General features: G+C 43.0%; 1 protein-coding gene across 12 annotated transcripts in view; it reads left to right on the forward strand.

The window, feature by feature from the left end:
- Nucleotides 1–16745, forward strand: part of svilb (supervillin b) — a 37124-nt gene that overhangs the window by 6351 nt on the left and 14028 nt on the right. For 7 of the 12 annotated variants that reach the window (XR_016116399.1, XM_089007764.1, XM_089007763.1 and 4 more), the window contains 18 exons: nt 1016–1079; nt 1260–1351; nt 1428–1485; nt 1603–1751; nt 1825–2659; nt 3305–4426; nt 4968–5141; nt 5236–5273; nt 5414–5478; nt 5558–5694; nt 6428–6526; nt 8723–8954; nt 9947–10006; nt 10979–11447; nt 12989–13490; nt 14816–14924; nt 15102–15158; nt 16235–16312. Coding sequence is in view for 11 of the 12 variants with exons in the window: in XM_089007759.1 (XP_088863885.1) it covers nt 1016–1079; nt 1260–1351; nt 1428–1485; nt 1603–1751; nt 1825–2659; nt 3305–4426; nt 4968–5141; nt 5236–5273; nt 5414–5478; nt 5558–5694; nt 6428–6526; nt 8723–8954; nt 9947–10006; nt 10979–11447; nt 12989–13490; nt 14816–14924; nt 15102–15158; nt 16235–16312 (4340 nt within the window). In the remaining variant the exon portion in view is untranslated. The remainder of the gene's footprint in view (nt 1–1015; nt 1080–1259; nt 1352–1427; nt 1486–1602; nt 1752–1824; nt 2660–3304; nt 4427–4967; nt 5142–5235; nt 5274–5413; nt 5479–5557; nt 5695–6427; nt 6527–8722; nt 8955–9946; nt 10007–10978; nt 11448–12988; nt 13491–14815; nt 14925–15101; nt 15159–16234; nt 16313–16745) is intronic. The other 5 variants (XM_089007757.1, XM_089007756.1, XM_089007761.1 and 2 more) reach the window with 4 other exon arrangements.

Below are 16745 nucleotides of genomic sequence, written 5' to 3' on the forward strand. Positions count from 1 at the left end.
TGACAGTTTATATCACGTTGCAAAGTGACCCAGGAGGAATGTCAACTTGCGCTCATTTGATTGACACCCATGTCACTTTCAACATGGTTGTCATCTTCAAGAAGGAAGTTCTCCGATGACTCGGCGGTTGTCGGCCTTATCACAGAGGAAGACGATCGGGAGTACGGTGGACTGACCAATGACTTTGTGGACTGGTGCCAGCAGAATTGCTTTCAGATCAATCTTGGGTAAATCACCTGCACCGTTAAACATCCAGGGTACGGACATACAGAGGGTGACTTCCTACAAGTACCTGGATGTTATCCTCAACAATAAACCGGACTGGACTACAAACACGGATGCCCTGATCAGAAAGGGACAGAGTCGTCTCTTCCTACACAGGAAGTATTTAGGAGTTCAGGGGTCACTCCCCAAGACCTTCTTAGACTCTGTGGTCGCTTCAGCCATCCACGATGGAATCATCTGATGGTCAGGACCCAAGACAGAAAAAGACTGGAGCGCCTGGTTAAGAGGGCCAGTTCTGTCCTGGGCTGCTCGCTGGACTCTCTGGAGGAAGTGGTCAACAGACGGACGCTAGCTGAACTCAAAACTATGATGGACAGCCCCTCCCACCCTCCCACCTTGACAGCACTGGGTAGCTCCTTCAGCCAAAGACTGTTACACCCGTGCTGCAAGAAGGAGAGATACCGCCGCTCGTTCCTACCGACTGCTGCCAGGCTTCTTAATAAACACACATGAAAAAAGGCTTTCTGATTCTGATTCTGATTCTGAACCATACTTGTTCATGACCAAAATCTATGAAGGTTTGAGTTAAACATTTAAATTCTGTCGATATTTCAAATCAAAAGTTGCTGGCCAGTTACTAATTTAAGTAGTTTGGAGGGGTTCATCGGGAATGTGAATATAACACAGTCATAACAACAAAATTTGGTTAGGAACGGTCTTCAAAAAGGCCTTGTGCCTAGTATTCTTATTTTATGAGAAGTCATCAATCAAAAATGTTGTGTTCTCGCAGGATTTGGATCGGAAGCTGCAGGCAAACTTTGCTCCTCAACATCATTGCCAACTGAAGCCTTAAGGTAAGAAAGAAAATGTTAGCCTTTTAGTGAACAAACTACACATAGACACATATTAAAAAAAGATATCTTAGCATTCGAACCATGATTCCCCTGAACCTGTTCATTAAGCAAACACAGCGAAGATGACATGCAGTGTTGTGAAAAATTATCTTATTAGTATTCTCATGTTTTTACATTTAGTTTTCAGAGTGATTTCTCTTTGCACGACAAAGCCTCTCTGGTCAAGAGCATTTCAGATACAGATGCCAAACTGCTGGTGGTACTTCCCAAGGGTGCGCATTGGTTTCTATGTTTGCTTTTTGTTTGTGTTGTAATAAATAAGTAAATAAATGGTACTGTAACATTTAGTTTCAGAATTGAAGAAATACTTTGAAGGAGCTCTTGCGGCAGATTTCGAGATGAACAGGTATGGACTCCTTCAGCATGGTATACATAAACTGGGAATTCAAACAGAATTTTAACAGTATTTGGATGGATAGGAAAATACTCCAAATTCAGCATGACTCTTTCTATTTGATTTCAGGAAGGACAGGATGGCCCGCCGTCTGGAAGGGATTGAAAGTGACGCTCCGCCAGTCCTCCTGCCTGGCGGTTTGGTTGCTAACAGAATGCTGGAGGAGAACCCACATCGATACACCAGGGCCTCGGACCCTTGCGATCCTTGTGTGATGGGTGAGTTGACGCACGACATCGCTGTACTTTGTTCACTAAAATATCCAAAAGATTTGGTTATTCTTGACCGCAGTGAGGCGTGTCAGTCGAGAGGAACTGGACACACACCAGAAGCCCATGACATCTCCACCATGCCAGTCCAGAGCTGGAGTCAGCCGCACAGAACCAATGTTGGTGTACGTCGACCCTTTCACGTTATCTACCTCATCGCCACCAGCGTCCATACCCTCAGACGCAGACGATTTGAGTTCTAAGGCCGAGCGGATCGCCCGCTACAAAGCCGAAAGACGGAGGCAGCTCTCAGAGCGATACGGCATCCTTCTCGACCAGGAAACGGACATTGATTATGCATCCCGCTTCCGTTTGCGACTCGACCAAGATGCCGCTGTTGACAGACACTCAGCTGGAAGGCGAGATAGACCAGAAACAGAACCGCAAGAAAATGAAACTGGTGGAGCGTACCGCTCTGGTGTGGGCAGAGTTTACATGAGGACTCACCCAGACCTTGCATCCGCAATTCCACCAAGCCCAGACAGCACAAGCCAAGCTTCGGTCCCTATGCAAGACGGCAGATCCTTGGAACGCGAAAGAGCCATGAACATCGAGAACTACCGGAGAGGCAGTTCTCAAGATTTCACATCTGGAATTAGGTCCCAGGAGCACCATATGCCTCCACCCCAACATCATCAGCAGCAGCAGGTGCTGCTGCAGCAAAATCCCTCTCACCACCACATAGATGGAACACATATAGAACAGAGTCCCAATTCCGGCAGGGACTCCAGCGTCACAGCTGTGCCCGGCTCTCCTCGCACTGCCCGCCGGGCCTCACTGCCATCAACCCGTTACGGTATCTCACCTGGGGATTTGTTCATTGAGCAACAAGCACAAAGCATCCTCAACAGGCAGGGGTGAGTTCATAAAAAGTCACCTTGAATTTGTTCTGCTCTCAAGACCAAGGCCTCTTTCCGCTCTCTTCGGGTTTTGAAATCATGATCTCAAATTTCTCACAAATCTAGATTCTCGGTGTGAAAGCTGAGACTTTATAGTTGATTAATTGTGCATCCTATCATCTTGTGGAAAAGCATTTGATTGTTTTGCCTGTTAGCTAATGTCATGGGCATCGACGGGTGATTGTACTTTATTTCTACAAATTAAATTATCTTTTTTACCAATTAAATGAAATTAATTAATGTCCCGCAAGACACATGTTATAACATAACAAGACAGTTTGACGTTGCCCTTAGCCTTGCTGTTCTGTCAAAAAGTGACTGTCCTCATAACACAGATACAAGGAAGGACTGACACCTGTTAGCTGGTCGTCAACGTAGGAAGTAACAAGGAATCATCTCAACGTTAACCATGACAGATTGCACCACACATAATCACTTCAGACGGTTTTAATCCAATGACCTGTTCCTAACAGTCCTTACCTTACATTTTAGCTAGTTTCGCTTCCAGGCACTGGAATTGAATTGCTTGACTGACTAATTCCTTTGAGCGTAGTTTTTTTTTTCATGCTGACTGACCCTCCCTTGTACATTCCTTTGCCTAAGAATCAGAGGCAGTACACAAAGGCCTCCTGAGTGGAGAACTGACAGACGCCACAGTGCCGAACACCGAACTCAGGAGAATCCGCTGGCACACGGACCGGAACTCTGCCAGTATAGAACTGTTCCTCAGCCTCGCCCTAGTCCAGGCTACTCTCAGTCTACTCAAGACTACCAAAACGTCCCCATGTCCACTGGCCAACTCCACAGTCCCCATGGGATCAGGGGATCACGAAGGCGAGTGAGCGCTGACCAAATCCACGCAGCACACAAAGAGGCAAGGCTGGAGGCACAACAAGCCTCAAAAGAAGAATTCCACACGGAAGGGTTGTTGAAAAGTCGGAAAGCGGTGTTGCCATCCGAAATCCGCAAGCGAGAAAAGACGGCAGATGATCACAGAGGTCCCAACAAAAATGTGGAGATTTACACTCACAACCCGGAACAGAGGATACCTAGTCAAGAAGTTGATGAAGCCTGGCATTCCCCCAGAGTGCGCAGACGGCAAAGGAACACAGAGAATATCAGAGAACGGGGGAGACATCGTCTGTCTGGTCATGAAACTGAAGAGGACAGAGTGTTCAGATTCGGGCAAACAGACAATCCTTCGGAAACCTTCAAACATCCAGAGACACTCATGCTTCAGACAGAAATCAGAAGGAGTGCGGAGGAACATCTTCCACGAGAGTATCAGTGCCACTCCTCAGGTAAGCCTCAGGAGTCCAAAGGAGAACACCAAATACGACAAGAAGCTCATCTGGTGAAAGTAGAAGAGGGCCGCCGGTATGAAGTTTCAGAGCCTCAAAGGCAGCAAGAATCGCAGAGGAGCGACTCAGCCATTTATCTTCAGAAGGGTTCTTCATTACCTCAGGCCAAGCACAGAAGTACAGAAGCAGGTGGAGGGCCCAAACCCAAAACACGAATCCGCTCCATGTCAGACATCGGTATCAGCGAGGATTCTGTCATTTATCGGAGGGAGAGGGAAGGGGCGACCGTTACCCGCGAGACCTACTCTAGGCCTGCGCCTTCATCAGAGGCGGGTAATGGCGAAATGGGAACCTTGGACACTCGAGTGTCGGTGGCCCAGCTGCGACATTCTTACCTGGAGAACGCCAACAGAAAGCCTGACTTGTAGGTTCGCTGGCATGGGCTCGGTCGTCTTTGGTTGCATGACTAACTCGGCAATAGTTAAGTGCAGACCTCCCGCAAGGGTAACATTTGGGATGCTGATAGGACGCCCGAGGTCCCTGGCATACCCTCAACAAATGACAACATTATTTGCATGTGTCTGACCAGGACACTGAACCTCAAATCAGGATTCAAACTCAGTTTCAAAATCAACCTTCTGACACTGAATTGACATGAACAAATAAACCAATGAACTCTCCTTAGCGGAGGTAAACAAGTGTTTCAAAAAAATTTGAGGCAGAGATAATGTGATGGTCATACTTTGAAACCTGATCATCAAATCCTAACCTTGGTTTGGAACCTGGATTTGAAACTGTAAACCTTCTTTAATACCCTAACTCAGACATGAAGCATCAACCAATGCTTGAAACACTAATCATGTGACATTTTCCTTCTGCATGCTAAGTGTGGCTAACTGCCATTGCTCCGTACATTCGCACCCTCAGCTGAATGTGTACTCTGCCCATTTCTTTGTCAATCAAAGCGACAGCACCCAGTACTCTGCAATGGAAATCGACCTGGCAACTAGTGGCATGGATTCCCGGGGGGACAGAGCTACTCGGAGACCTCGCCGCTACATTACACCAGGGGACAGCCGTACGTCCGAAAGGAGTCGGACTCAACCAATCACATCTGCTGAACGTCTGGAGACCGACAGGTGCGACAAGGCAGTTCTCACAGAAATTCAGAGAAACTTTTGCAGTTAAAATTCAGGATGGATGATTGCTTTCATGTTTTGTTTTTTGACCTAGGTCCCATCTTAGTCCAGCACTGTTGCAAGATGTTGGAGGTGATTTCTAATCTGACCATTCATGTACATGCGAGAAACCCTAACCCTAATATGAAAACTTATTTGAAATTCAAAACCTTGGTTGAAACCCTAACTAACCATGACTTCAAACCCTAAATTTTCTCTTATCTGCCTCATAGTGGATGAAGAAAAACTGGACGACCGAGCCAAAATGAGTGTGGCGGCCAAGAGGTCTCTTTTCAGGGTAAATAACTTCCAGTTTTCTGCATACATCTTAATATCATGTTAGGTCTGTAAATCCAGATTTTTATCTCTCTCGTCAGGAGTTGGAGAAGACTTTCGAGGGTGGTGTTCCCAAACCTCGCTCTCGAAATGCTGCTGTGGAACGTCGTCTCCGCAGGGTACAGGATCGCTCTCAAACTCAACCCGTTACCGGCAAGGAAGTGGTCGACGCGTGCAGGTGCGAACACATCCGTCTACCCCTTTTTTACTAAGTTATGTTGAACTTTGTTCTGAACTGTATTACATTATTTCAGTATTTAGAGTATCTACTGTCGGGCTTCGCAGACCTTGCTGATGATCTGGTCATTAGACTCTCATCTGTTGAAACAGGGAGAGACCTAAAACAGGACGAATTCAGGTCTTGAGGACAGGACTTGGGCTGTATAATATCCCCATTTGGGTACTGTGTAGAACAGGGGTGTCAAACTCATTTTTTACTGCGGGCCACATTGTCGTCACGATTTCCTCTTAAGGGTTGTTATGAATTTGCGGAAGCCAATGGCACTTGACATGCTAGATTTGCTTTCACGGGCCATATTTGGCCCCTGGGCCTTGGGTTTGACACCAATGGTGTAGAACTTTTATTTTTCAGAGTTTAAAAGCTCTTTTTTTCAATTCGACATTCAACCTGAAAAAAAATATCTGCAGAAACTTTTTTTTTTCAGGTAATTTATGAGTTCATGACCCGTTTTAAGTAAAATGGAACTGTATAGTGCCACTTAGCAGTTTTTTTTGAGAACAGTGCAGCGTGTTCTACCGGAAACAAATTCCTTGTGTGTTCTACATACTTGGCAATAAAGATGATTCTGATTCTGATTCTGAAGTACAGCGTGTGCCTATAATGGCAAATGTAGATTCTCTATCAACAGTTCTTTATTGCCATCTAATGTTTTTCCCCCGACTCTTCTAAGTGAACCTTCCACATCATCACACACTGTGGGAAGCCATACCAGCCCCAGCGTCAGCACTGCCAGTCCAGCTGTTGTTAGTACCACAGTGACCACAACCAGGTAGCAAAATACAAGAACGATCCAATGAAAATGCTAGAAAACAGGCAGCTATTCCGTGATTCATTATAAGCGCAAAAAACACGGCCTGTTTTACAATAATAATAATAATAATAATAATAATAATAATAATAATAATAATGCTGCTGTGAAATGTTAATTTCTCCACTGCAATCCAATAATAATAATATATTCATATATTCAGATAATAATAATAATAATAATAATAATAATAATAATTGCTGCTGTGAAATGTAAATTTCTCCACTGTGAGACGAATAAAGGTACATCCAATCCAATAATAATAATAATAATAATAATAATAAATAATAATAATAATAATAATAATAATAATAATTGCTGCTGTGAAATGTAAACTTCTCCACTGTGAGACGAATAAAGGTACATCCAATAATAATAATAATAATAATAATAATAATAATAATAATATAATGTATGTTGTTTTTCTACTTTCATTCCTTGCAACCCTTTGCTGCTGTGAAATGTAAATTTCTCCACTGCGAGACTCATAAAGGCAAATCCAATCCAATCCAATAATTGGTAAATGTAAATTTCATCCAATAATACATCCAATAATAATAATAATAATAATAATAATAATAATAATAATAATACTTGTATTGATTTTTGTATTGAAACCAAGAAAACTGTACACAGATTTGACTCTGTTGTCCCTTGGTGCCGACTACGCAGATTTGCCGTCCCAACGCATGAGCGCCTTGCTGCACCTTATAGGGCAATGAAGCTGCTGTTTACACACTTAACTCACCAATGACGATCCGCAGCGTTCTCGCTTCCTGCATTCTATGAATTCTTACAAGGTTCAGATGTCCAAAATTGAGAATCCACAAACAAACAAACACAAACAAACACAAATCCTTCACGGATTTCCTAATAAATGATTTGCAGTGGAACTTTATACGATGTAAATAAACTCTGGGCAACTGAATGATGCGAACTCAGACATTTGATTCTTGTTATTCCGGTATTTTCATCTGAAACTACAATATTTTGTAAGTCAGGCTTGAGACCTAGCTTTCAAAATTTACTAAAATGTATGTTGACAATCTCTCAAAATATCAACAGAAGAGTTTTAAAGTATGTTGCCATAAATTAAAGAGCCAACAGAGTTTATATTAAACCAGATTATTATTGTTATTATTTCATTTTTTTTTTTTTTATGTATTGAAGACCATTAGATGATTCATACAAATGTCACATAATTGTAACTATTTCGCTGCCAATCCCGAATTTATTCGGAAATCGAAAAGTATGACGTGGAGCGCCATTCCCGAATTATTTCGTTTTTTTTTTTTTTTTTTTGCGGGGGTGCCAACGTGCACTCAACCCGGAAGTAAATAAATACAAAGCTAGCTAGCCAGCTAGAAGATAGCTAATAGACAACATATAGCTAGCTAGATAGCTAGCCAGCTAGATAGCTATATAGCTAGCTAGCTAGATAGCTAGCCAGATAGATAGCTATATAGGTCATAGATAGCTAGCTAGATAGCTAGCCATCCAACTAGATTGCTAATAGATAGCAAAGCGCGAGTCAGACCCCTGTCAATGTTTTTCCCTTCCACGAGGGGGCAGCATTTGCTTTTTGTCCATGCTTCAGAGTTTTGAAAGGCGCTTATACAGGAAATTTATTATTATTATTATTATTATTATTCTTATTATTCTTATTATTATTATTATTATTATTATTATTAAAAGCACAATATACAGTCAATCAATATGTATGTATTGTATTTTGTACAGCCGCCCCCATTTCAAGCTCAGATAACTCCAGGCGCATATCATTTAGGAATTAACTCTTTTTTTCTGACGAAAGAAGAGAGTCGAAGGTTTCTAATACTGTATTGAATGTTTATGTAGTCCTAAAACGCAATATTCTGTGGGTCCTGCAATTCGAGTGACAATGACAAAAACCCTGGCACTGGAGTGGACACATTTTTGCACATCGTCTGGCAGTGAATGAGTTAAAATATATATTGGATTGGATTGGATTGGATATGCCTTTATTAGTCTCACAGGGGAGAAATTTACATTTCACAACAACAACAATTCTACAACTAATTGGGAATAAGCGTAAAGCCTTCATGGAGTAATATGAAATCTGAAGATACATAATAAAAATACATTTGCCTGGTCTTAACACTTAAGCCCTTGTCTCAGTATTCAAGCAGCTCCAGCTCTCCAGGAAACAGTCCAGGAGACCCAGGAGGACGAAACCCCTGAATTGGAGGGAGATCACCTATCCACGCTCAGCTTGGCCGAGAAGATGGCCCTTTTCAACCGGCTCGCTCATCCGGCAGATGACGTGTCGCCGAAGATTGACACCCCCCGCCAGCGCCGCTCTCTTGCCCGCTTTCAGACGCAGCCCATTACCCAGAGCGAAGTGGAACAGGTACTTTCTTTCGACATAAAATAGACTACTCGCAAAAAGCGAAAGATAATAGTCGTTCCTGTGAGGTTTCAGGATGAATGAAGTCAAAATTATTCTTTTAAAGGACAACCGACACCATTTTTTTTGTTTCCTAATTGACATCAGAAAAACGTTTTATAACATCTAAAATACCCAAAACACGCAGGCTGATATTTTTAGTCAAATGCAAAACACCAATAAAAATGAGTTATAGTGTCCCAAGACGACTTCAAAATGACCGCGGAGATGCCGAGTTTCAGAAGGTCCCGCCCCCTTGTTCGTGACGTCACGGAAGGACGTCTTTGCCTTGCTCTAGAATCAAAAAAATGGCTTCAGATTCGGTGAAGATGCTTTCCTGTTACTAATCCAGTTATGAATATGATTCAAATAGTTCTGAAGAGGAAAGCATAAATGTTTGCAATCGATTAAAGAAGTCCTTCCGTATCAATTCGAGCCGTTAGGACTCCAATGTAGCGTCCCAGAAAATGCACAAGATGGCGCCCAAGCTCCGTTGGAAATGGTCTGATTTGTCTGCTGGGAATTTGTGTCAACTAGTATCAAATACTAGTCTTCACCATTGCGTTATTTATGTGCTTTCCTTCTAATTTCGCCATCAACATGGATCAACATGAAGTTTTCAGACCAAACAAAGTACCCAAAATGCATTGTGTGTCGCTTTCTCCGTCAGGGGCGTTCCTTCAGTGACGTGGGGTGAGGACTCGTCATCAACTCGAAAACAAGACTTCCTGAATATTCAGCGCGAGTCTTAAAACATATAATATAGCGATATATCGTATCGGATATATCGTGGCACGGAGAAAATTACTTCGGATATATCGTAAAATACGCTCAGTAGAAGTCATTTGAAGTGATTTTACAAATTATGGACACAACTTGTCCGAAGGTGTCGATTGTCCTTTCAAGACAGATTATAATGTCAAATTATTCCATCAATAAAATGGTTTTCATCACAGGTGATTGAGCCCCCTGTTGACTCATCAGTCGACATTATTGAGTCCAAACAGGAAGAACATGTAAGATCCTTCAAGCTGATTGGATGCCCTTGAATATTAATACGCCCGCATTTTGCTTCCATTTGGCTCAACCTAACATCATCGTTATCATAAATCTACATGATTGACATACGAATCACATGACGCTCATGTCACGTGATTTGCTGTTGTACATTTTGTTTACTTATTTGCTTTTATGGGTTTAATCCATAACAAGTGCGAGGTGTCCTCTTTAGGGACATCGTGCATGGTGATGGCAAGGGTTGTTTAATTACTTTTATCCCAACTCCACTTCTATTTCCACCAGATATCAATGTATTTGTCATTTTTGTCATCACCATTTTTTCATTATTGTATATCCTTTTTTTTGCTTGTTTGATTTTTTTTTTAATGAAAAGATTTCTTCATCCATCACCTGTACTTCTTTGAAGGTGTCGGACGTTTCGCTCCTCATCCGAAAAGCTTCGTCAGCGAACTTTTCGCTGACGAAGCTTTCCACATTTTTTCCCACATTTTCCTCATCATTTTTCAATTCTTGTGGGTTCCTATAATTTTAGCCAAACTCCACTTTTCATATAGGGTGTCTCGATTTTTTTTTACTTCATTTTGGTACTGAACACAAACTAATGACATCATCTATTTGCTTTCTTATTTTTGTCCAAAGTTTATTTCTGGTTGCCTGCACACGTCCCAATACTTTTGCCACCGCCCTTTTTGTTGTTGTGGGGGTCCCGTTACTTTTGTCTAAACGCTATCTGTACACTTATTGTTAGTGTCAATCCTTTTCTTCAAACGCCGCTTTTTGACAATACAATACAATACAATGCAATACAATACAATACAATACAATACAATACATATTGATTTATATAGCGCCTTAACAACAGCTGTCCGTGTGCGGTTTGCAATTCAAGCATTATCATTTTTGCAGGTGATTCAGTCATTTTTTTCATGTTTATGAGTTACCAGTGTGTATTTGTCCTCCCACTGTAGTTAAAACAGTGCAGTTACGTCAAACTAGAACCCCTCACTGCCTCCCTGGTCCGCTCCGTGGCAGCCGCTCCCTCCCATGCCTCCATTACCATGGTAACCATGACGCCTGCATGCACCATCACCCAACAACAGACCCCTACCACCACTGCAGACCACCAGGAGAGGGCATCACGCTCCTTCTCAATGACCCAAAAGAAGGGGGACCCAGGTCACCCCAAGCTCCGCCCCAATAGCTCTGAACAACAACTAGGGGGACTCCCTTCTCCCACCCCTTCTTCCGGCACTCTTCGCCGGCATCAGGCAGAGGCGGAGGAGGACGACAAGGAAGAGGTGCATCTCAGCCTAAGAGCCTTCGGCGATACCCAGGAGAAGAACGCGGAGGGGGTAGGAAGACCAGACGGAAGAATCCACCATCTGGGAGAAGACGCAGCGGGAGATGGCGGCAACGTCAGCCGAGAACGACTCTCAGGTAGAGGACTAGTTTGCTGACTGAACAAAAGGGAAGCCGAGAAAGGGTGACGGACTCTCCTCATTACCGTTATTGTACTCCCACACGTCATTGCTCGTAGCGAGGGGGTGGGTGGAAGCTGGAGGGACACTTGTATTTATTTAGGACGCATCTCATTAATATTCCGCTGGATCCCTTTGTCCCCAACGAGATGAAGCTAGCAACACGTTTTTATCCTTAAGGCGGCGAGTTGCGGTCAGTCGGATTATGCCAACTGCTTATGCAAAAGACACAAAGGAGACGTAAAACCTTGAGTTATCTGGGCTTTGTTTGACAATTCAAAGGGGGATCAGTCACCCTTGAGTAGGTTTGACTGGATCGGACGAGACTCCGCCAAACAAGATCAGAACCGTAACAGCTTTGCGAAATCACACATCAATGAACTGTCATTGATGGTATGGCAACGTATTACCCAGATCTTTGGGATGTGTCATTCCATTTACGAGCCAACAGTCCAGTACGAACTCTAACCCTGAACTCTAAATCCGAACGCCAAACACTCAAGGGATGCAACCCTTAAGTGTTCGGAGTTAGGGTTCAACCCAAACACTAAACTATGTGAGATAACTTCATTGTCCTCCAGTTAATGGAGTAATGGTGTAACTCGTCCTATTTAATCCCTACTGACCGCCAGAGGCAGTCCTGAATCTTTACATCAGTCCGATTTCTCTATCCAAAATAGTCACCCGTTACTCCTGGAGGGTTGTATTCTACAGAATCTCGCTCGAGCATGAAATTTAGGAGTAACCGAATGTTTCATAAGTGGCTAACAGTTGGTAAGTTAACAAATGAATAGTGTTTCAATGTCACAGATGAACCTTTGCAGCAAAAAAAAAATATTCTGGGCCTGAAGTGAGATCCCGAAGCCCAACGCCAAGCCATGTCGACACTGTTAATACAGTTTAGACCACAGGTGTCAAAGTCAAGGCCTGCGGGCCAAATCTGGCCCGTCACATCATTTTATTCAGCCCGTGAAAGCAAATCAAACATGTCAAGTGCCATGAGGCTTGCTAAAGTCCGAAACAAAATTTCAAATTGTCCCTTGTAGACAGCCGTGGATTTAATGGTTGGGCTTAAGCATTGAGGTTAGGGTTCAGAGTTTGGGTTTTCTTTTTGGATTTGGTTTTTCGTTTTGCTAGCCTGAGCTAGCCTTCGAAGCAGTCTGGTGGCTCCTAGGAGTCTTTGGATTCTGGGAAAGCGGTATGAAAACTCATGTCATCACTTTCGGGTTTTGGTATCTGGGCTAGAGTTTGGCATCCGGGGTTTAGAGTATTTGGTGTGGTATTACAAATTCATCCACATACAGTAAAGTCTCGTTATATCGATATCGGTTATATCGATAGTCCCGCTTATTACGATACTATTTCTATGAGAACAAGGAGAAAATTACATGCGCGCAGGGTCGGATATATCGATAGTCCCGGTTATATCGATATTTTTTCGGACTCCCGAGAATATCGATATAACGAGACTTTACTGTATTTTGTGTATTCATCTTTCAGATCTGCGGGATTGCACAGTGTCACCAAGACCTTTGATAACCACAGTGACTTCCACGACAACATTTCAAGTCTCAAGCATCCAGCAGACTCATCCTGTCATTCAGCCCACCCAGTCTCCACCCAAATCAATCCTGCCGCAAAGCCACGCAGATCCAGCAAAGATCCATTTATACGTACAGCCATCTCACTCCCCGCCGACGTATCCCAAATTCTTCACTCAGCCCCAGCAGAGCCAAGACAAAATTCCGGAACTCCTCACCAAGCCTTACATTCAACCAGACCCTCAGCCTCTACCTAAACTCCAAGTGCCTCCGCCGACGGCGCCAAAACCGCAGGGTTTCTCCCACCCGCTGGTCAAGTCTCAGTCGTTGCCGCTGGAGCACAGTCCAAGCGAGGACTACAGCAGGTTTAGTGCCCAGTCGTTTCATCGACTGTCCCCCACGGGTTCCGCGGACCTTCTGCCTTACGGCATGTCCAGCAAACAGATGTCCATCAAGGAGAGGTGAGTGTACAGATGATGTTGGTTAAAATACGTTGATTGTCAACAAAAGGAACGCAAGGGTGTCAAAGTCATTTTTAGTTACGGTTTTCTCTCGGGGGGGGGGCGTTCGGAATTTGGGGAAATCATTGCAATGTTTCATCTCCTCCACATATTACATACAGAGCACACAATAGATTGGTGAATAACTAGTTTTTAAATCTGAAGTTACCTCAACCACTGCCAGACGATGTGCAAAACTGTATCCACTCCAGTGTCTGTCTGGTTTTTGTCATTTTCACTCAAATTGCAAGACGCACAGAATATTTAGTTGTAGGACTACGTCAATATTTCATGCAGAGTAAGAAACCTTAGACTCTCTTCTTTCATCAGAAAAAAAAGTTAATTCTGAAGTTATATGGGTCTGGAGTTATTTGAGCTTAAAATGGGGGCGGCTGTACAAAATACAATACAATACAATACAATACAATACAATACAATACAATACAATACATATTGATTTATACAGTGCCGTAAGAACAGCTGAAGCTGTAACACAGCGCTCAACATGGAGAGCTATCATATACAGGAAATAAAGCAGTGACAAAGATAGGAGAAAGCACCAGAGAGTAATATAAGGTGCACAGTAATATCTGAGGTGCAAGTGGGGGCGGGTGTACAAAAGGCAAATGCTGCCCCGGCGTTGAGGGAATAATTTTGCCAGATATCTGACCAGCGCTTAATCGGCGCCCTCCTGCAAGAAAAACCAAAACTAGGACGAATTCGGGAATGGCGCTGCACGTCATGCCTTTCAATTCCCAAATAAATTTGGGAATGGCAATGAATGAGTTAAGAATAACGACTATTATTGTAGTCTACGTGGGACAATTTGAAATCTTGGACTTCAGCAAGCATCACGGAATTTCACATGTTTGATTTGCTTTCGCGGGCCGAAAAAAAATGATGTGGCGGGCCAAATTTGGCCCGCGGGCCTTGACTTTGACACCAGTATATGAGATGAAACCGGGATCAGAGTAAGGGTGTTTGGAGTTAGATTTCTTGCATGGTATTAAGGTTATGGTTAGGTTTGTAATGTAATTTGCGTGAGGCTGAATTTCCAATGTTGCTGTCTGTGACCCATCAGGCCCAAGCCTTTGAAAATGACCGAATCCGACACTTGGGCTCCATTCGTTTTTTTTTAATGCATCCACATCCTCAACTCAGGAGACGTGATGACACACTTTCTCTTCTATCATTTTTCCTCATTCAGTCGTGCTTACCGTGACCTGAATTATCACCCTTGAGTGATTCCCATTTCATGATTCAAGTCATTGTGCAATTGTTACCAGAGTGGCCCTGCTGAAGAAAAGCGGCGAGGAGGACTGGCGCAACCGGATCAACAAAAAACAGGAAGTGGCAAACGTGGCATCCACCGAACCAGAGCCGACGCATCACAAGGTGTGACGTCACGACAGCAAAGATCTCTCATCGCGCATTTGCCACATGCATTTCATGTTGTCTGCCATTTTGAATTGGTCACATGATACACCCTCTCCAAATACGTCCCCTGCCCTCTCTCTTACCTTCCCTTGTATCCTCCTTGAACCCCCAACCTTACCCCACCGCTCCCATCAGGAGGAAGAGATGGTCATCCATGACCACTCGGGAGGGGGCGTGTCAGATCAACTGTGGGTAAGGCCCGCATTTCGGCCAATCACCTTCAAAAGGGTCTTCCGTATCATCCAATCACGTTTGCAGCTTGATTTCACCTCTTTTTGCTTGCTGTTTGGAACACTGGCATGACTTTTTGGCGAATACAGGCCAAAATATCTCTTGACATTTTTTTTCGGGGATGTGGAATTCAAGGAACCGTAACAGTGTCAAGATACACAAAAATACTCCAGAAGATTTTTATTTTCCAATTACAGTAAAGTCTCGTTATATCGATATTCTCGGGCATGTAAATTTTCTCCTTGCGTTCATAGAAATAGTATCGTAATAAGCAGTACTATCGATATAACCGATATCGATATAACGAGACTTTACTGTAACTCATTCAGTGATGGATGACGTGCAAACATGTATCCACTCCAGTGCCAGGGTTTTTGTCATTGTCATTCGAATTCCAGGACCCTCAGAATATTGAGTTTTAGGACTACATAAACATTCAATGTAGCGTAAGAAACTTTACACTCTTTTCTCTCATCAGAAAAAAAGAGTTAATTCCTAAATTATATGGATCTGGAGTTATATGAGTTTGAAATGAGGGCAGATATCAAAATACAATGCAATAATAATAATAATAATAATAATAATAAGATTAATACATTTCATTTATAAGCGCCTTTCAAAACTCTCAAGGTCATTTTACAATCACGGGATACGTTTTTCTGTGGGTGAGCAGCGGCAGCCATACACGCCAGCGTTCACTCAACCCGGAATAATTCATATTGGTTTATATAGTGCTTTAACAAAGCGCTAACATAGAAAAAAAGGGAGAACAAAGCGCTAACATGGAAAAAAAGGGAAATGCTGCCCCCTCATGGAAGGGAAAAAACATTGCCAGAGGTCTGGCCAGTGCTTCATCGGCACTAGAAAAAAAAAACGGAACAAATTTGGGAATGACGCTCTACGTCATATTTTAAATTCGCGAATAGATTCGTGAATGGCAGTGATTGGGTTAACTACGCATGAAACTTGCTCATGCATTCTTTCCATTCCTCCATCCTCTTCCCTTTCACTCATCCTTCCACCTTCTCCATCCTCAGGAACCTGTCTTCTCCTCTACTTTCTCTCCTCCTTTCTCCCTCGGACAAAAGTTTCAGTACATTGAGCATCACGCTCAGGTAAGCAGGGTGGAAGCTTCCATTTTCCTCGTTTAGGATCAGACCTAATTATTTATTTATTTTGGTGGTGGAGATGAGATCCCAGAAGAACATTTTTTTGTTTTCCTGCTTGAGTGTATTACATCTTCTGCTTTGTTCGATGCCATTCCTGTGACTGTTCTTAACAGGGAGCATACCTGTCAACCTGCGAGACACTGTGGCCTTACTAACGGCTCAATTTTTCCTGACTTACTGAGAAAATAACTATACGTGTCTAATATTTCATTGCGCAATTTTATGAACCAAATTTCACATGTAAACATGAATACTATTAAGAAGTCACAACGTATTTCTAGCAATAATCACATATGTTCTTTGTTGTAGACTAGCATTGTGGCTTTTTTGGCTGTGGACAAATCCACAGCAAAAAATAAATAAATTTGCGTTCTTACGA

The sequence above is a fragment of the Hippocampus bargibanti genome, linkage group LG11 (genome assembly GCF_051943395.1).
Source record: "Hippocampus bargibanti isolate YZ-2025 linkage group LG11, ASM5194339v1, whole genome shotgun sequence".
NCBI classification, from domain to species: Eukaryota; Metazoa; Chordata; class Actinopteri; order Syngnathiformes; family Syngnathidae; genus Hippocampus; species Hippocampus bargibanti.